General features: G+C 43.7%; 1 protein-coding gene across 1 annotated transcript; it reads right to left on the bottom strand.

Moving 5' to 3' along the window:
- Window positions 1–1,121: 1,121 nt before the first annotated feature.
- LOC149276741 (TOG array regulator of axonemal microtubules protein 1-like) lies at window positions 1,122–18,701 on the bottom strand. Its single transcript, XM_089503340.1, has 16 exons — window positions 17,412–18,701; window positions 12,759–12,888; window positions 9,490–10,605; window positions 9,044–9,376; window positions 7,398–7,651; window positions 6,416–6,642; window positions 5,771–5,871; window positions 4,903–5,061; window positions 4,041–4,172; window positions 3,560–3,714; window positions 3,147–3,291; window positions 2,385–2,523; window positions 2,112–2,217; window positions 1,609–1,844; window positions 1,345–1,503; window positions 1,122–1,251 (listed from the first exon to the last, which is right to left on the bottom strand). Exons 1-16 carry the CDS (start codon window positions 18,699–18,701, stop codon window positions 1,122–1,124), a joined length of 4,812 nt encoding a protein of 1,603 aa, XP_089359466.1.
- Between the last annotated feature and the right edge of the window lie 1,654 nt (window positions 18,702–20,355).

Here is a 20,355-nt window from a genome sequence, read left to right as displayed (position 1 = left end):
TCTATATATATAGATATATTTATATATATCCCTGCTCGATCATATTTTAAGCACAAACCTGTATTGTATAGGGAACAGAAGTGGGGGAGTTCTCCCTGGTATGATGCCACCGCTCCAGAATGACTTTTCTTCTGGAAAAGCTTCATTATTTCAACTGAAAAATATTCTTTATACATAAATATATATACACTGTTGGAAGGCTTCTGATAAGTCCACTTATTTAAATCATAATAATAAAAAATTAGATTGCTACAAAAACAGTTTTTGTTCTCGGGACATTAGCTACGCTCTTGCTTTATGTGCAACGTTTTATACCAAACATGAAGTTATTCATGTCAAACAAATCACGTAACAATTATTTCGACAAATTAAACCTATATGTCCTTTAAAAAGGTTTAACGCTAATCGGGTTATTGTTAATATTGGTACGTTTTAATCAAGTTTTAATATTCCTGAAATAGCAATATTGCGTTAGTTGTTGATACTTTCATTCCGTGCTTTTTAATGGACGTGGTCTTCTCCAATTTTCAAAATTTTTCTCGCGAGGTTCATTTCCTCCAATCTCCAGGTTTTTTTTTGTTGCAAGGTTAGTTTCTTCCAATCTTCATGTATACGTTTTAAGGCCTTGCGTGTTGGGCGAGGGAACACTGTTAAAAGAAGACAATTGTTGCTGTGAGTTACATCTGGAAAGTCTATGTCTGAGTGCACTCAACAAACAGAATGTCTCCATGCGGCTCTAGTTGAAACCAGCGGGGACCACCCTACATCCCGAAGCCTCGTGCATCACCCATGGTGAAACGCCGGTCATGGGCTGCGGTGGTGTGTCGGGTTCCTTCTAATCCATGCACAAGGCAGCCCAGAAAGGATTAGTGAAGGGCCTGTTTTCGGGGCCTATTACAGCAGCCACTGATGTGTGGCACGGTGGCCATCAAGTGATTTCTGGCCGCGAAAGGCGGTGTTGCAGTCCTGCACCGGCTGTTGGAGCAGGAGCAGCGAGAGCCGCGGTCCCTTTATACAACAAACCAAGGAGTCTTGGCCATACACTTGTCATGACATAAAGGCAATATTCACGCGAATGCACAGGATGCAATAAAGAGACAATACAATCGTTCTTTCATTCCCTACCTTTTTTTTATATTGTGTATTACGTCATTCACATAAGGCAACTCCTTAGGTGGAATATACTTTTCCAACATTTTGGTAAACTCGGGATGCGACATGAGTAGATGAAGCATTTTCCGCCCAAAGTGCCTACATGGAGAGATTTTTAGGGTTTAGATCACAGTTTGCCACAGTAGAGTGTTTTATAAAAAAAAATAATTGAAAAAATCTGCAGACACCAACCTAGTTTCCTGGGCCCCATCCAGAGCAAACTTGGCAATGGCTGGCAAGGCGCGATCAGTGATGTTCTTTACTCCGGACAACACACACCCCGGCCCCATCTTCTCCATCAGATTGTACAAGTGATGGGCCGTACACTTGCGAACAGCAGGGTTCAAATGGCTACAGGCAAACAAAGCATGAGATGTTATGAGAATGCAAATTTAAATTCTGGTTTCACTTCCCTACAGAAATAAAATAATAAAAGACAAATCAAGGTTTAAGTACCTGACCCCTCCGTTGATGAGGGACATCATAGCGCGCACCGGCGTAACATTTTCCACCATGGCGTCTAGGGTCTTGTCCACGTCCTCTCGGATGAAAACGCTGGATTCTCCTGCTTTGTGTAAGACCACCTTTACGCAGTTATCAAGATCATGGTCCATGTTCTTCTTTAGGTGCGTGAACATGTCCCCCAGGCAGGCAATGGCGGCTCGGGAGACGGTGGAACGCAGGTTCTTCACCTACATTGTGAAACACGTGGTAAGGTAAATACTGAATGTCATATTGCAGGAAAAATACACATACATACATACATAGACACACACACACTCTTTCTGGTTTTCTGGATGTTCTGAAAGTTGCTGTGGAATACTAATTGTGTTTACCGCTGCAGTATAGTGATGTGTGTAACTATTGCAAGCATTCACCTGACACTGACGTGCGTTGTGAGGATTGCGATTAGCAATACTCTCTACATATAATCAGATCAGAACGAAGGAACCAGTTACCTCCTTGGCGATGGCTAAGCTGAGGTCGTACAGTTTCTCCATAACCAGATCAGGATGGAAGGCACACAGTGATCTTATCAAAGCCAATCCTTCAATCTTTTTCTCCCTGTAAAGATGAAGAATGAGAAGTTGAAGTATGATTTAGGACAATCTTTATCAGAAGGATGTAAAGTTAATTATTTGCTTTATCTTGAGCCACTGGCTGTTACGGTAATTGCTCTACATTTAGGACTTGGCTTTGGTTTTTACGTTTCTCAAGAGGACTCTACTTACCAATCGTCATTCTCCAAGAGCGTGAAGACATCAGTCAATGAGTTGTTGGGATTGGGAAGCTCTCTGGGTGCTGAGAGGTTGACAGCTTCAAGCTTGGAGCCAACAGATGACCTTCTGACAGTGGATGGATTTCTTGGCGCTGTAGGCACAAGTGGTATCGATATCAGGATTACTGCTTACTTCAATATCACCGCCTTAAACCTCCTAACCAAAAGCATGCACATAACTTTATAACAGGTATTCTCTGTTAAAGAGAAGCAACTATGCAAATAACTTGGATAGTTGGATTTCTATATGCTAATATACACATTAAGAGAGAAGGAACCCATCCTCAATTATGCTTTCTTGTAAGCAAATAAAGCAGGCTATAATTTAGGCTTTTGATTCCTACAGACTGTGCAATGGGAAATATGTTTATTTTGAATAAAAGTTTATACTTGGGGTCTTTTTCAGGCTGGAGTTTCTTCTCAGGTGCGGTATATTATTGTTCAAATTGTCCTGGGCATCAGATTTTGCTTTTGGTGCTGAAACCGAAAAGGAAAATGAATAGATAAAAAGCCTTGTAAATGTTCAATCTCTCCCCCCACCTCGATATAAATCAATGAGAAGCGCAGATGATTTCAGAGCTGCATGGCAGATGGGTTTTTCCCAAATAAAAAATAATTTATACAGAGGAGATTATAGTAAAAAGAGCTTAAACAAGCTGTACTATGGACATATTAATCTGGGATGATACACACATTCAATAACACAAGGACAAACCTCCTGTGGCCATCGGCAGGGGGTCGGTACGAGACAGGATTTCCGGTTCTAGGCTATTAGGATCGCTGTTGTGCAAGAGTTCGTTGAGACAGTTTTTGCTCTGCCTCACCCTGTCGCGGGCTGACTTGGACATCGAGACTTTTGCCTGTAGGACAAATATAACACAAAAAAAAAAAGGTTTTTTTTAGCAACCATGCATTAAAAAAATCAATTAAAAACAAAACCAAAAAATCCTCATCAAAGAGCCAAATCAATTATCAAATGTCAACATTGACCCTACATACCGATAGCCATCAAAAAGAAATTATACTCTTGGTATAAAACCATTGTTTTTCCAAAAAAAGAATGCCTTCCGTGTCATTGTTGCTTTATTAAAAAAAAAAAAACTAAGAAAAATTTAGAACTGGTCTTACGTCAATCTCAGCCGCACTTCCGTTGTGGCGGACGGCTCTCCCGTAAACGCCGGCGGGGGGCTCGGAGGTTTGTTTTGCTTTATTCTGGTCTCCAGAGGTTGAGAAAACAGAGTGGATGTCTGTCTGGCAAGCCGATACTCGGGTATCAAATACACCTAATGAAATAAGAAAAGATGTTACGACACAACAAAATGTTGCAAACTAGCCTAAAATCGGAGCCAGCGTGCAAATGTGTCGGAAAGCAGTGCGCTTTCAAACGTTTATCCAAGTTTAACTGAGATCTGCATCTCAAAGTGGCAGGGACAACATCTATTTTCGGTCCTGAAGTACGTTCCCTTCTCTTCTTCTTATTCCTTACAAAGGCTGCCTGAACCAATCAGCGGCAAGTAACTTAACAGGGGAGAGCGGCGACGGCAGTGGGTCCAGGGGTCCCCACTGCCTCTTTATTTATTGCTTTTTTCTATTTTCACTGGTAACTCACCAGACCCAGGGTAATAAAACCCTTCGTTCATACCTTTCCCAATAACAGCCACGGAGTCACCAATCAGTTGGGTGGAGAAATCAAAATCAAAGGTGTAAAGCTGTTGTAAATTGGAGGTTGATGCAGCCATTCCTAAAAACAATAAGAGATTGAATAGGATAAGTTTACAGAGAAAGACATAAACATAAGACAAGGACAAAACACAAGTACTACAAATACTTCCGGGCATTTCTTGGTTAACGTGGAGGCATGGGTTTAAAATGGTCTATACATATGAACTACGATACATTGTAAATTCAATACATGGCAAAGAAAAAGCTTCATGGACTACAGTCTTACAAGTGACTTTATTTTCTGCCACTAGGAGGCCTAAACATACAAGCATAAAAACGTAGTTTTTTTATTGTAAATATTGATTTTTAAAGTACCATCATATTGTACAATGCTTTACAACGGGAATACATTTCAACTGCTTCATAATGATAATACATTAAGTTAGCTAGTGGGTTCCAGACATACATACATTATATATATATATATATATATATATATATATATATATATATATATATATATATATATATATATATGGAATCGTTTAATCTCTCTGAGTTAGTAAAGTCCACTTTTCCAACCTCCTAAGCCTGGTGGCTCTACTAAGATCATATCACTCAACAATTCCCTCTTAATTGTTAAATTAACTCTTAAGAAGTATCTGAGATACTTTATCTGAACATCATGCCTCTTATTGTGTATTGGTTTATATAGCACCATCATATTCAGCAGCACTGCACACTTCCAATGAAAATATTCATATGTTACTTTACACATAAAAAAAAAAAAACTTGCACACTTATCTAACCTCTCAGGGGTTTTGAGGACCTCTGCTGGTCTTTAGGTTGAGATTTTGCGGGGGCCATCGAGATTAGCTTGGAATTGTCCTCTTCGGCATCTGCAGCACTGCTCTTGTAGTTCATGCGCTGTCCAACGACACCCTCGGGCTTATAGTTCGTTGATATAGCTGTGTAAATGAAATTAACAGGGTGAAGAAGTGAGGCATTGGATATCGCAAACCATTCCATGATTGTGCTGATGGATACACTAACAGAGCTAATGAATAATAATCGGGGGACAATCATGCATTGGGGCTGCACGTTCAATTCTATTTTGTGTGATTGGTATATAAACCTTTCCAGGGCTGCTCACAAGACGACAAAAAAAAAAACAAAACACAAGAAAGCGTTGGCTTTGTTCAATGCAACCAAAAAAAAAACAAATTATCCGTCAACTTAGTCTGCCATTAACAAAGGTTAAAGATCTGGAACATTGGCAGCTACACAAAAACTGCACACCTTGCAGTTACAATTAATATTATTTCTGAAGGCGCCATTCCAGTTGGTCAAACATTAATTGCGCTCTCCAGCATATTAAGCAATAAATGGTCTGGCGATCCAGACACAATAATGCAATCAAATTCTACAGCATTTGTGAAACATTCCCAACTCGGACCTGGTTATAAATAAACCGAAAACTCAAAGTCCAAGTTCATGCATTCATCGACATCCAGCGGCCTGCAACGAACTCTACAGGGTTAAAGGCGCTGAAGAGATTGGATCAGTGCTGAAGACACTCGGAGGATTTTTCCACAGCCTCCAAACTCTGATCTGCTATTAGAGAGCGCCTTCGCTATCCGAGCCCGTGAACGCACTCTCATAAGACGTTACACGTACCTTCAGTTGCAGAGTCTCCTTTCTTGTGTACGTCTTTATTCCGAGCAGAAAGCAGTCTGGTGGGTCGTACAGTCGACTTGGGAGCAGCAGTCTCCTCAAACCTATGGCAGGAATATAAAGACTTGAAGAACAAGCATACATTGTAATTAAAAGGCAATAGTCAAAAAATAAAATCAACCAGGACGCAGCCGTGCAACGGGAATAAAGAAAGCGAGGAACTCGGAGGTAGAGTAACAACTCAATTACTGAATATGTACCTGCCTCCGACACAAAAAAATAAAAAAAGCATAACCACCCATCATGGAGGAGATATTAATCCCCGCGAAAATAAATATAGAAATTATATTAAAAAAAGACAAAACATGAAGAAATGCAAAATGAATTAAGACAAGATTTCAAAGATTTATATTTAAAGTGATTCTCGATGATATCATTATTCCCCAGCGGAGAGATTCTAGCGTATAAATGTTAGTGTTTAGCTGTTGTTGATAAGAAGACTGAAGATGCAGCTCGGGAGTCGCAGGCTAATATTTGACCCGTATTTGGAATAAAACATAGGACTCACTTTTTCTTAATGTATGGAGTTGGTGATGGGGTTGACCTCATAGATCACCCGTATTTGGAATAAAACACAGGAGGACTCACTTTTTCTTAATGTATGGCGTTGGCGATGGGGGTGACCTCATGGATTCGCGACTGTAAACTCCGCTCTCGCTGTAAGTGCCGTTGAACGGAGATGTCCCGTTGGTTGGCGATTCTAAGTTTAGTTCCATCTTCATGGAGTCGGGACTATCGAAGTCAGACGAGCCCCCGTTCATCTTGGCTCTCTTCTTAGCCGCGCTTTTACGCACATGGCGCAGAGAGCTTGCCATCTACACATAAAGGATAAGAGGGTGGAAAACCTTATCTATGAATGGATACTGGTGGTGTCTTCCAGCACAAACAATTAAAATACCGTTTATTATGTTTCTATTTGCGCAAAAGCCAGTCGGACATTGTGAATGGAGGGGAGGAATTAAACAAAACACTCAACAAAACACACACTTAATTGTAATAATTGGCTACTCTGGTTTAGCTCAAAAATTAACTCTACAGAAAATAACTATCTGTAATTTTGTCTACCGAAAAACAATTGGTTCCTTTATTTCACTTATTTATTAACCCCTTCAAGACCGGGACGTACCTGGTACTTCCGGGTCAAAGGTCACCGGCAGATGCGCGATCCCAGCGTCGCTATGGACACTGGGATCGCGAGGGGCGGCTGCTACTGACCGCTGGGTGTCCCCAGCGATCCGTAGCAGCCACTCCCCCTCAATTCCATGCACGTGATCGATTTGCAGCGAATCACAAGCACGGAATGTAAATATTAAAAAAAACAAAAAAAAAAACTGCGGTCTTCAAGGGAAGACGCAGTTTGCCAATGCCGGTCCTGAAGGGGTTAAAATTGTTTAAATTGTGTTTAAGATGCAGGAGAGGCGTAAAAATTAAACGCTCACAAAGCTTGCGAGAAAACATTAACAGATTGGTTAAATAAATAATTATATACATATAGACATAGATATATAGTTTGAAGTCCAAGAAATGCTAGCAGTATTCATTGTAATCGTCGATCAGATTCAACACCAACCTCTTCGCGGTCATCGTCGTCCTCGTCTTTTGTATTTAAGTCTGAGAAGTCGATCGCAATATTTTCTTCTCTGTAGGTGAGGCCGTTGCCTTGGGTGCCGTTTAACACGCTGCCAGTGGGGATGTTGCTGATATTTGGCAATGAGGTGGCTCCTTTGGCGATTGGGGGTACAGGTTTAGATCCACTCAGGTCTTTCCGTGCGGTTGATCCTCGCACCTGCGGAGCTTTAATCAAGGCCGTAGAGTTCTCGTTAACTAAGCAAAGTAAATGCACAAACAAAAACATTTTTCATATTTTTTCCAGTAAAATGTTATTAATACATCTTTTGAAGGTTCTTAGTATAATCTGCTCCTGATTGGGGCTTTCCCCCTAAAACAAACCATAAAGCTGTTCATTGTCCAGGACTACGGCCTTTAAAATGTAAAACATTTTCAAAGACTAAAAAAAAGGGAGAATTCTTACCTGGGAATTCCTTTTCCTTGTCCATTTCCAAGGTGGCACATGAGAAGAAGGCTCCGCCTACCAGGTAGGGCAGGAAACACTATAAAAAAAGGACACCTTCCCCTTCCTCCCCAGTGTGGTTAAAAAGAAAGACTCAGACAAATAATAGACAAGCGAAAGTAAATTTAATGGGTGGGAGTAAAAGTGTGCCACCTCGGAAATGGACAAGGAAAAGGAATTCCCAGGTAAGAATTCTCACTTTCCTTGCCATTCCAGGTGGCACAGGAGAAGAATTAGCGAGATAGGGAGGGAAGGATTCCAGTCTGCAGGACGCGACGACCAAATTGAGACTCGTCTGAGAGATGAAGATTCAACCTGTAGTGCCTTACAAACGTATGAATCGACCTCCAGGTCGCTGCCTTGCAAATGAGAGACGGATTCACCCCTAGCGGAGGTGAGGGCTACTAGAAGGACAACCTTGTAGGTGAGCAGCTTCAGAGAGGTATCCTCTAGAGGCTCAAAAGGAGACGTGGTGAGCTGGTGCAACACGAGGTTTAGGTCCCAAGGTGGAACCGACGGACGGAGCCTAGGGCGAAGTCTGCACATCCCTTAAAAAATCCAGGGATGGGAAGCCAGATTGGAGTCCAAGAAGTTGCTCAGTGCCAAAATCTGGACCTTGATAGTAGCAGGTTGTAACCCTTTATCAAAGCCGTCTTGAAAAAAGCGCAGCACCTCACGGATGGATGGAGAGGATTCTTCGTGCACATTGCACCATGTGATGAACGTTTCCCAAACCTTCTGGTATTTAGCAGCCATAGTATTTTTGCGGCTGGAGAGAATCGTGTTCACCACTGATGAAGCTAATCCCTTAGAGGTCAGGATCTCCCTTTCAGAAGCCATGCTGAGAGGTTGAACCGGGAGGGATCTGGGTGGAGAACAGGACCTTGAATGAGAATATCCTTCACCTGAGGAAGAAGCATGGGCTCGTCTATGGTCAGGTTGGTAAGGTCCGAGAACCAGATTCTTCGAGGCCAGAAAGGAACAACCAGGATGACTTTTTGAGGGTTTTCCAGAATCTTCCGGAGCACTCTGGAGATAAGGGGAAGCGGAGGAAAAACATATGCGAGATCGAAATCCCAGGTCTGCGAGAGTGCTTGCAGGGCTCGGGGACGGCCGACTGGTGAAAGAGAGAAAAACTCCTTTACCTGTTTGTTCAGATGCGTGGCCATCAGGTCTATCTGAGGAGTACCCCATTTCCTTGTGATGAAGGCGAAGACCCTTTTGTTTAAGGACCATTCTCCTGAGGTAATCCGCCTCCTGATTCAGTGAACCCTTGAGATGAACCGCGGAGAGAGTGCAGTGACTGAACTCTGCCCATCTGCAGATCTGAGCAGTCAGGGTCTGCAGGCGCCTGCTTCTGGTGCCACCTTGCTTGGAAAGGTAGGCCACAACGGCGACGTTGTCCGAAAGGATCCCGATGGACTTGTGCCGCAGGATTGGAGACCAGAACCTTAGAGCCCTCCAGACCGCTAGCAGTTCTAGAAGATTGATGTGAAGGCCTGATTCTTGAGGAGACCAGGTTCCCTGGGTAATATTGCTTCCCATAACAGCACCCCAGCCTCTCAAACTGGCGTCGGTGGAAATTACCAACCAATCTCTTGTGAAAGATTCTTGGCTGACAGCCACCATCGGAGTGACTCCCGAACGAAGGGAGAAAGTCGGACCTTCTTGTATAGGGACGTCCTGGAGCGATCCCAGTGATCCAGTAGGAACTGTTGAAGAGGTCTTGCGTAAGCCAGTGCCCAGGGAACCGTTGAGATGGAGGAGGTCATTAGACCGAGCAATGACATGATGGATCTGAGGGACACTGACTTGTTCTGTAGGACCGCGTGCGTGAATTCCCTCAATCTTAGGATCTTGTCCGGCGGGAGAAACGTCTTCTGTACGCGTGAAACTCTAGATGGGACTGGAGCAATGATGCCGAGGCCGCTATGAGGAGCCAATCGTCCAGATATGGGACCACCTTTATGCCTTTGAAAGGCCACGACCACTGACATGAGCTTCGTTAAGATCTGTGGTGCTGAAGCAATTCGAAAAGGAAGAGCCCGAACTGAAGATGCCGAATACCTTGAGGCAATGGAACGGCCAGACGGAGGAATCTTTGGTGGTCTTCCCTGATGGGGACATGTAGATAGGCATCCCGCAGGTCTATAGTGACCATGAAATCCCCCGACGAAATAATCTCTGTGGCGGACTTCAGGGATTCCATCCGGAACCTGTTGTATCTTATACAGGTGTTCACCGACTGTAGGTTGATTATTAGCCTGAATTTCCCAGATGGTTTTGGCACGACAAAGACGTGGGAGTAGGTTCCCTCTCCTATTTCTTGATGAGGAACCGGGACCAGAGCCCTTTCGTGAATTAAGTTGTTGAGTGTGGAGAAGAATCCCGATCTTTCCCAAGGATCTGCGGGAGGCATGGACAGCAGGAATTTCTGGGCAGGTAGGTGAGTAAACTCCGGTGCATAGCCCTGATCGATGATGCGAAGGATCTGAGGTGATCTCTTCCCAGGCATGAATGAAACCGGTTAACCTGCCCCCTACCTGAAGCCTGCTGGTGTCAGAACCTTCCTGCTTTACCGTCTCTGCCTCTTCCTCTCTGGAATCTACCTCTTGCGTAGGGTTTACCCCAAAAGGACTGGTAGTCTTGATTGGAGGTTGAGGGCCTGTAGGACTCTCTGTCTCTTGGAGCTCTGTAATAATTAGACCTGAAACGAGGTGGTACTTTTCTCTGAGGTAACCAGTGCTTGTCGCCCGTGGTGGATTCTAGAATCGTGTCGAGGTCGCTGCCGAAGAGGTGGCTCCCCTGGAACGGAATGCTGCACAGCTTGTGTTTTGAGGCATTATCTGCAGACCACGACTTAAGCCGGAGAGCTCGTCTAGAAACTGCTGAAAGCGCAGTGGCTTTAGCAGACGTACGGACCGATTCAATGGAGGCATCGGAGATGAAGTCAACTGCTAAGCAGGTGTCGGACAGGTTTCTTGCGACCTGCTAAGTCCCTGGAATAGCTGCAAGGTCTTCCACCGCCTGTTGGAGCCAGACTTTAATTGCTCTAGAAGCTGACGCCATGGCAATAGCTGTACGAAAGTTCGCCGCTGCTGCTTCAAAAGCCCTTCTGGCGGCATTCTCAGCCCGCCGGTCCATGGGGTCTTTGAAATGGGACGCGTCCTCCAACGGAATGGCTGTTTTTTTCGTGGCCTTGGCTACTGCAGTGTCCACTTTCGGGACTTCCCAGGCATCAGAATTCTTACTATCGAAAGGAAAAAGCTTTTTGATTCTGGAGGATGTGAAGAATCTCCTGTCAGGATATTTCCACTGCTCCGTGATAATGGCAGAAAGTGAATCGTGAACTGGAAAAGACTGCGGTTTCCTAGAGTGACCCTGAAAAGGATCTGGTTTTGAAACTGGTATCCTGTAGGAATCCTGTAGATTCAAAGTAGATCTGACTGCAGAGATGAGTTTCCCTGTTTCTTCGACTGGGAAGAAAAAGGTTTCCTCTTTAATTTCCCTGTCCTCATCCGAAGACTGGGGGTCATTCGACTGGTAGTCATATTCAGAAAAAGGAGCCGAATAATCTTCCAGTGTATCTGGAAGAAAATTTGGTGGACCCTGCTGGTAAGGTTGATGCTGAGGCACCGGCGCCTGAGTGGAGTTGCCATGGCTCGAAAACAGTCAAAGGTAGACGGAAGTTCCCCCTTCAACCAGGAGGTAAATTCTGTTGTGGAAACTTCTTTAGGCCGAGAGCAGGAGCTGCACATTTTGGCCGAAGGGTCAGGCAGGGTCTTTTTACAGGATGAGCAGGCTTTGTTTTTCGTCTTTCCCACAGACTTCCTATGTGGGGAGGCCTCAGGAGGGATGTCTGGATTTTTATCTGACATAACTGAGGAGAAAAAACACAAAGATGTAACCACAGAAAGCAATGGAATAGGCAATGGAAATCTCCCTCCAAACCGAGAGGGAAACACCTACTTGAAAAGGCAATATACAATCCTCAGGCACAGGCAGGCACAATAGAGGAGTAGAAAATCCAATAATACAGCACAGAAACGAAGAGCAAGGAAAGATCTTACCCATTCTGGCGGTTTTATAGAGGCATTTAGGTGCCCAGGCCCGGAAACATCATATCCGGAAATTCACAGCCAATTGACCTCTCGTGACCTCGGCCGCAGCGCCGGAAGTGATACAGAGTGGAGATTGTAAGAACGGGTGCCGTGAAGCCTGAAACCTTCCCCTGCCGTGCCTCACGCCGAGGATTCCCCGGGACGGAGTGAACCGGAGCCCGAGGATGCACATCCCAGTGAGCCCCCAGGGCTGTGGGCAGAGCCTAACGAGGGCTGAGCCTAACGAGGGCTGAGCCTAACGAGGGCTGAGCCTAACGAGGGCTGAGCCTCGTGTTACCGCGGAGTTACAGCCTCCGAGGCTGCCGCGTGAACCCTGGATCCACCGGGACCGCTACCGGGTATCGGAAAGAGGACGCCCCCCCGGGGCTCCGAGAAAACAAAAAAAGGAGAAAGGTAAGCTTCAGCCTAACCGCTACCTGAGTAGGGCAGGAAACAACACTGGGGAGGAAGGGGGAGGTCTCCTTTTTTTTTTTTTTTTTTTTTTAATAGTGTTTCCTGCCCTACCTGGTAGGCGGAGCCTTCTTCTCATGTGCCACCTGGAATGGCAAGGAAAAAGTAGTTTGCCAACACAATACAGCCTCAACAGCACATAAAGGATATTATTAGTCGGCATTAAAAAACGCTAAGGATCCAAGATTTAAAAAAATACTATAAAGCATTTAATAAATCCCGATATCGGCGAACCAGAAAGTGAAGGATTTGGGGAACGCTTGGGTAGCATCGGAAGGTGGTTTCTTACCGGTGTCTGCGGCGACAGGGTCGTGGTTAGCGCTGAAACCATTAGTAGAGTGATTTTTGGGCAGATCTCTGGTTTTAGCCGTCGGGACCCTTACAGCAGGTGTATGGTGTAAATCATCCATAGAAGAGCTCTGTAAAAGACATCAGTATGTTACTTCACCCACTACGCTACATGCAAGCACTTGGATTTTAAGAATAAATGTTATTAATTTGTGATTTGTCGAAAAAAAAAAAAAAAAAAAAAAAAGTAAATCATTTTTAATAATTAAAATCAAACTGTTGTATACAAATATTGTTGTTTGTTTGTACAAGAATACTCTAAATAACATGAATATTAATACTTCCATATAGTGCGGCACATGTCCCAAACTACTTTTTGATCCATACGTGACCTCGCAAAACAAAACAACTGGACTTTATTTGAATTGAATTTACATCGTAAAGCAGGGTTTAAGTGACAAATTCTCACAATGTCCTAAAGGGACACTTCTTAGGGCTGTAGGACACCTCGATACACTTACACAGCAAAAGGTCTGAGCACGTGGGAAAGACGGACATCGGGGAGTTAAAGCGGCAGAGGGATTTGGCTATACAGGTAGTCATTCCTATGCGGGACGCTTGTATAAGTGGGGAGGAGGCCATGAGACGTAATGATTAGCAAAGGATTCTCATGTCACATATATTCCCTACCACAACCAGGTCTGCAGGCATGAGAAGGCCAGCAGATCCCAGGTAATGATGATCGTCTGCTATGGAAATTAATTGGGTGATTACAAGAAAGTAAGTACAGAGACACAACAATCAGGTTTGCGTCAGTCACACCCAAGTTAGTAAAAATGTTCTCCTGTGGCTACAGAGTCGGGCAATCAGTGGACCTTTTGGCCAAGCGAAGGCTGGTGTAAATGTCCAAAGGCAGATGAAACTCCTATGATTGAGCCTCAGGCTGCCCGAGTGTCATGAGAGATACACCACATGCCATCTACCGGCTCGTTCTGCATTGATACACAGTACACAAGAAGGGTTTAATTGGACAGAATGTGTGCATCCGCGGAGCAGCAAGTCACTCTGCAAGCTTATGACCATTTCACGTACACCATAAACCTCTGCTTCTTCCGTGTTAATTCGGTTGCCGGTGGGATTCAGCCCCAGCACTCCCAGCCAAGATGCCCAGTACAGAAGTGGCCCAAAGCATATGTAGCAGACAACACACCCTGAGTTCACCACCCAGTCCTGCCTAAGACGCACCAGCCAGTAGAAAGAGCACAGCGTGGATGCAGTCAGAGTGTAAGTACCGCCTCGAGTTATGTGTCTAGGCACAACAATGCGTATCTATAGGGGAATTTAAAAAAATGCAAGGGAGAAATGGTACGGGTTGTAGCCCAAGTCAGGAGGCCATTACCCTTAATGAGTCGATGGGCTGAATGAGTAGGTGAGGCAATTCTAGGCCACTGGGCTACCCACACGCCCTGATATAAGACCAATCCAACTTACTGGTAGCCTTCCATAAAAAGAAATCATTCATTTATCTCTTTAGCATCCTAACATAAACCTCAGCAGATCCGTCATTTCATTCTATCCACTGTTGGTTTAGCGACGTACCCAGAGCCTTTAAGAAGTTCTTCTATGGCAACAACCTATCAGCGCCTGTGTTTGTGACACATGACAATTAAGTGTCCCTGGGAGAAAAAAAAAAGTGAAACTAAATTTGAGATTTTTTATTCTCCTTTAATGATCTGCTTCACTCTACTGATAGGAAAACCCTTACATGATGGTGCGTCGAGCGCAAGGCTTCCAACATGCTGTCTCTTGGCAACAATACACCTTCTGTATTTATTCGCTGGGTAAACTTCATCAGACAAGAGAAACATGGCAGGCGTTTCGCTCTTACAGGCAGGAATAATATTTAACCAGCTCGGCTAACAAAAAAAAAAAAGCGATGACATGCGGCCGTAGAAAGGAATTTCTTTGTATGGGAGAAATCCTTACAGACGTGTGCTCTTGTGCTGCCTGGTTACCGCATATTATCTACGCGGCTTATAATCATTTTACAAGACAGTCTTATGCGGCGTGTTTTATTGCGTGTCTTTGTAAAAACAAATGAAAAAAGTACATGTGGCCTCGATATCACCAGTTATCCTGCAACGCAGGGGAAGGTAGACTTTATGATACTCTTGATGGCATTCTTGACAATTACAGTATCGTTACTTGTATAATTTGGTGCTATAAAAAAAAAAAAAATAAAGTATGCTGTACAATACAGTACTTTATAAGCCCCCTTCATTTGTGATGCACCCTCCAACTAAGGATCCATTATGAATTAATGCGTAAGGTTTACTCCATTCGTTCTCCCCGTCAGCTGTTGGGATAGCGAAGGTCACGTCCGCCACGCTAACGCAGAACACGCAGAACAGGACGGAACCGATTTTATCAGCTCGCGTTGCTGGAGGAAGGGCTTCATCGGGCTCACAGAACAAAGAGCCCCGTCCTGAACACCTAATCCCCGATTATAAGATGCATCACTATATTAAAGATTTAAATTAGAGGGGAAGAGTGTGGCCTGTAATCAGGGCAATACGAGTTATGTGTACAGTCCAGGGATACATTAATAATAACCATCAGCCACGCAAGTAAACAATTAACCCAGCTTAAAATCCGACAGCCAAGCCATGATCAGATCACAGGGCAGGAGCAAGCGCCCCGTTACCCTATTTTTAACGGGTCGTGTCCAAGGTTTTCAGCCCAGTCATCGATAAAAATGGTTAAAATCAGATGACGCCTTATAGACAAAGCAATCACGCTGCCAAAATAAAAAAAAAAATGAGGCGGCAGCTACTGCTCCCAAAGTGATCGATGACAGACAGGACAGCAGCCGATCGGCCCCCCTGATTCCTGGTCTGCAAAAATGATCATAAAATAATTTGCTTGGAAAATCTGTAGCTCAAGATTTGACCAAACTGCCCCATACTTCCCAGTTTCTACCCTGCGCCAGGTTCCCGCTCAGCCCTACCTCTGTCCTAAAAAGCAGGATCGAGACAGAGCTCAGTGGGACAGCGGGATAAGAGTGCAAAGCAGGACAGTTGGGAGGTATGCTGCCCTCTTATTTTAATTGGCACACAATTGTTTCACTGCTGTAACGTGTACGATTACGTAGGACAACCTGAAAAACATCATTCTTAGTACTACTGAATGGCTGACACTTTCCGAGTAATAAATATCTTTTATCATTACTAACAAATATTTTTAGGGAATGCTTAATTGCCACGTGACAGAAAAAACGGCACCGATACGGTGTTGCCATAGACACTAAAAAGCTTCTTAAATGTTTCGCGTGATTTAATCGTCAGAGGAAAGACTAAAATGACAGATCTGCTGTGGTTTATTGGCTCAATTAGTAGGTTGCCTACGGGGAACTGCGCTTTTTAAATGGATAAAGTGCTTAAAGGGACAGCCCTAAAATACACATTTGATGATATCATGGACGATGTTTCAAAGTCTCTCTCAATTAAGATTTCCCTGCGTGGATCTTTACAGAAAATAGACCCCCCCCACTTATGACAACATAACACAGAGAAGAGGTTCGTTCCAATGCCGTGTGACAATAGTTAATAGTAATCCCCCCTATCAATGCTGTATCAAAACTAGAAAGCGTTAATGAGAGACGTTATAATAGAAAATCTTCAGAGACGCATCAAAAATGGATAGAAACAAACAAAAAATAGTAATATGCTTGGTGGGTTTTTTCCCCCTTCGCTTTCCCATTTATTTATGTATTTTCTACACCTAGTAAGCCCTTCAGAAGAAAGCCGCCAAACCCCCCAAAAATTGGGAATTGTTGTTCGCCTTGATTATAAATCACAGCACATAAATAAATAAAGAATGAAAACCTTTAAAAAAAATCCTACGTTAATCACTTTGGTCCTTTCTTTGTGTTGAATACAAACAGGTAGATGTAGCGATTGCTGCCTCTTAATATGAACCTGTCGCTAGAATGGGGGGGAAAGCATTGGTATGATTTATGCACAATTTTTATTTTTTTTTAATTGAAGCACTATTTTCCTAAAGAATCTTTTTTAAAATCTTTAAAAAAAGGGGGGGGGATATAAAAGGGTGAAACAATAAGATGTCTGGAGAAGGCTAAATAAAGCGAGCCTCTCATACGGAGGTTCTACTTTTTTAGGATAAATTGTCAGGATTAATCATTCTAGAGGGAATTATTGGCTAATATGATATACAGAAGGGATACGGACAGAACACACGCGACTACACTATAATAAAAAAATATATAGATTACTGTAAAATTAAGGAAAATCTACACTTATAAACACGCATTTATCAGTAAATTTTATATTGTTTGTTTTATCGTGTTGTCCTGGCTGGACCTTGTGTGCGTCCGAAACCCGCTGAGCAAGTGACAGCAGCCATCACCTTTAACCATTACTTACCCATTCCTACCGCTAGCTTCCCATGAAATATATTTTTACCAATATATAGCATACCTCCAAACTTGTACCCCAGAGAATTGGGACACATGGGGTGCAGCTTGGGAGGCAGCGATACTATATATTATAATAAATAAATTAAAAAAAAGTTCTTCAAGAAATCCACATTAGAACGTGGAAAAACTAGCAATAGGATAGCACAGACTCTGTATTACGAGCGAAACAAAGGCGTTGACGCAAGAAAGCAGCACAATATAACAGAAGGTCACCTTTTCTGCCTTCTGATATCCTGGAAACGCGTCTGATGCTCCCGGGGATGGAGTTTCTTCCCAAGGGAACTTATTTTTTCCTTTCCCAGCACTCAGCATTCTGCGCCCGACCGGGTCAATCTGAGGAAGTATAACTCGGTGGCTGTGATCGCCAGACAGACTTTGTCCACTATGAGTCCTGTTACCCGTCAGCAGCCAGTCGGTGTCGGCGCCAGGCAGGTGGTGAGCCTTCCTGGTCTGAGCGGACGTCGGGAACGGGAGCGCGTACTCCACCAGGCCCTGCGGGTTTATTTTCGGGAGGGTCTTTCGAGCCAGTCTGGCCTGAACGGCGTTCATAAGGCCTTCGCCGTTTTCTTGAAGCTCGACCTCATCCACGGCTTTAAGGAGGCTGCTTTTGCCATGTCCCATGGAGGCCGCCAGGACGGCGAAAGCCTCCAGAGCAGCATGCCGGACCTTCCTCTTGCCGTCGATTAAACACGGGGCAATTTCGCACGCTAAAAAGGGCAAATTGAAGTCCTCGCTCGGGTGGGTCAATAGTGAAACAATACAAACGTTCACCACTTCTTCTCTCACGCAGGAATTTCTGTGTTTTAGGTTTTCTAACAGTATGCTTAGCACTTTGCTTGGACCGGCCACCTTCATTAGCCGCATGTATATCTTCATGTATTCTTGTTTCACCGCCGTCTTGCTGTCACCGAGCAGCTTGACCATGGACGAGACGACGGGTCTTACGTACCCGCCGGCACGATGGCCGAGGTTCGCCAAGAGGCAGTTAAAGACATCCAGAGCGACGAGCATGACAGTGAAGTTAGTGTCGTCTAGTAGAGTACGCAGAAAGCTTATTAACCCGTTGATGTCCACGTGGGTTACGGAGCTAATGTTGCAATCGTGAATGAGAAGTTTGAGTTCCTCGATGGCTTGGGTTCTAGATTTATAGTCCTTTGGATCAAGGAGCCTTAAGTGCAGCTCTTTCGGGATGACTCCAAAACGGAGGTCGCTGTTCGCCGGAACAATTTGCGGGTTGTCCTGCCGGTATCCGGTTCTCGAAGCAGAGCTCCTCCGGTAATAAGAACGCGGCCTATCCGCCAAGATGCCGGACTGGGTGGATATTTCACCTGGAATGCCACAAGAACCGTCCTGAGAGTGTGATTGTCTTCGGGCAGAACCATTTTTGATTTGTGTCACGTGGTCACCGTTGGAGGCGAACGAGGCCACCGCCGTCAGGTGGACCTCCATAGTTTAACGCAAAGCTGAACTTTTTAGCCCATTAAGAAACGAACATCTACATGGTTGCAGAACGATGTAAAATGAGACAGGGGCTGCTTTGTTATAAGATCAAAGTCTCAAATTACTTATTTATAAAAATATATATTTTTTAAAAAAAAGTCATCACTCAAGAGTGACGATCTTCCACTGAAATATCTTAAGATTCACATAAATCCAATAAGCTATAATATTTATTTCATAAAGTCACGCTGATTCTACTTGGAGGTCGAAAGGTTTTTCCTTCTTCTTTGTTTTAATAGTGATATTTCTTAAAATTGTATTATTAAAGAATAAACAATCCGGCAATCCCTGTAATAATAAAAAAAAAAAAAAACCTTTAATTGCAAATGAGAATGAAGTATCAAAGTCTTAGTCTACTGAAAGGATGGTAGATAAGTGAAAAAGACTCCCAGCAGAGGTGGTAGAGGTAATACAGTAAGGGAACAGGGGGGAACCCAGCCAGACTAGAAGGGCCTTTTCTGCAGGCAGGTTCTGCATATCAAAAGCTTTATAACTGGTGTCTGATTTCAAATAAAATGCTTTAACGGAAAATCAGTGGCACGTATCACAAACTATACAGATCTCACCCCAAAAACCTGCCCAGGGTCTCAAAAAAATACATTTCCGGATATAACAATAATTATTAGTATTATTAATATTAACTCTCACCCGGTGGCAGCCCACAGGGATATATTATTTGGCTGCAAGTATTTTTGAGGGTGACAAAAAGGTGAAATCCGTTCTTGTAATTTATACACGGTACAGACTAGGGGGTGGGGGGGGGCTGATCAATAATATCGTCTAAAATACGTTTTTATTGTTATTTTATATGATATGACTTACAGCAGCTGTCAGTAAACTCCTCGGAGACACCAATACACCGAGCCTAACAACCCACACGCTCCGCTCCCTGCGTGAGAAACACCAAGCTTCCTGTTTCGCCGGTTGCTCTGGTCAGCTCCGATCACTGATTACGTCAGGACGCCACTGGTACGGCGCCTTGGTAGGGACAAACATCAGAAGATCGCGTTTCAGCTTCCCTTTTCCATACGCTATACACAAACATGATCAGTTAAGCTCGAATAAACTTAAAACAGATGTACAACAGGGTACAGATTTCACGGGGGTGTCCTGATTCCGTTGCTAACGCAGATTTCACTCATTCATATAATATATATATATAGTATAATAATAATAATAATATATATATATATATAATGTTTTGTTTACTGGTTATTGTTCTGCCCGCTGTAAACGCTTAATGTCCCGAATCATAACGCCTAAATGGGCATCGCGCATATCTGCTAAGCAGCGTTCACCTTTAAAGATGCTGTCCCGCTTAGACAATATATTAATAGCGCCGCCTGCGATGCTAAGCAAGTAAACCCCAGCAGAGCTATCGGCTTTCTGTAAAAAGAAGGTAAGATACTTTTAAGAAGCTTTTTATTTTACGCGACAATTTAGCGTTCCTGGCGAAAATCAATACGGGAAATGAAAGCACTATCTGTGGGACGGGTTTGCCGCATGTTCTTCTAAGAGTGTAACAGGGAAAATGGAGTCTTTTGTCGAATTTGATACCTTCTGTTGACCAAAATAGAGAAAATATGTTAAATTACTTTAGAGA

This window comes from Sceloporus occidentalis, unplaced genomic scaffold (genome assembly GCF_023333645.1).
Source record: "Sceloporus occidentalis isolate IW3139 unplaced genomic scaffold, rSceOcc1.0.p SCAF_226, whole genome shotgun sequence".
Taxonomy (NCBI): Eukaryota; Metazoa; Chordata; class Lepidosauria; order Squamata; family Phrynosomatidae; genus Sceloporus; species Sceloporus occidentalis.
The sequence above is the reverse complement of the archived record's forward strand: the minus strand, read 5'-3'. Positions and strand labels throughout refer to the sequence as shown.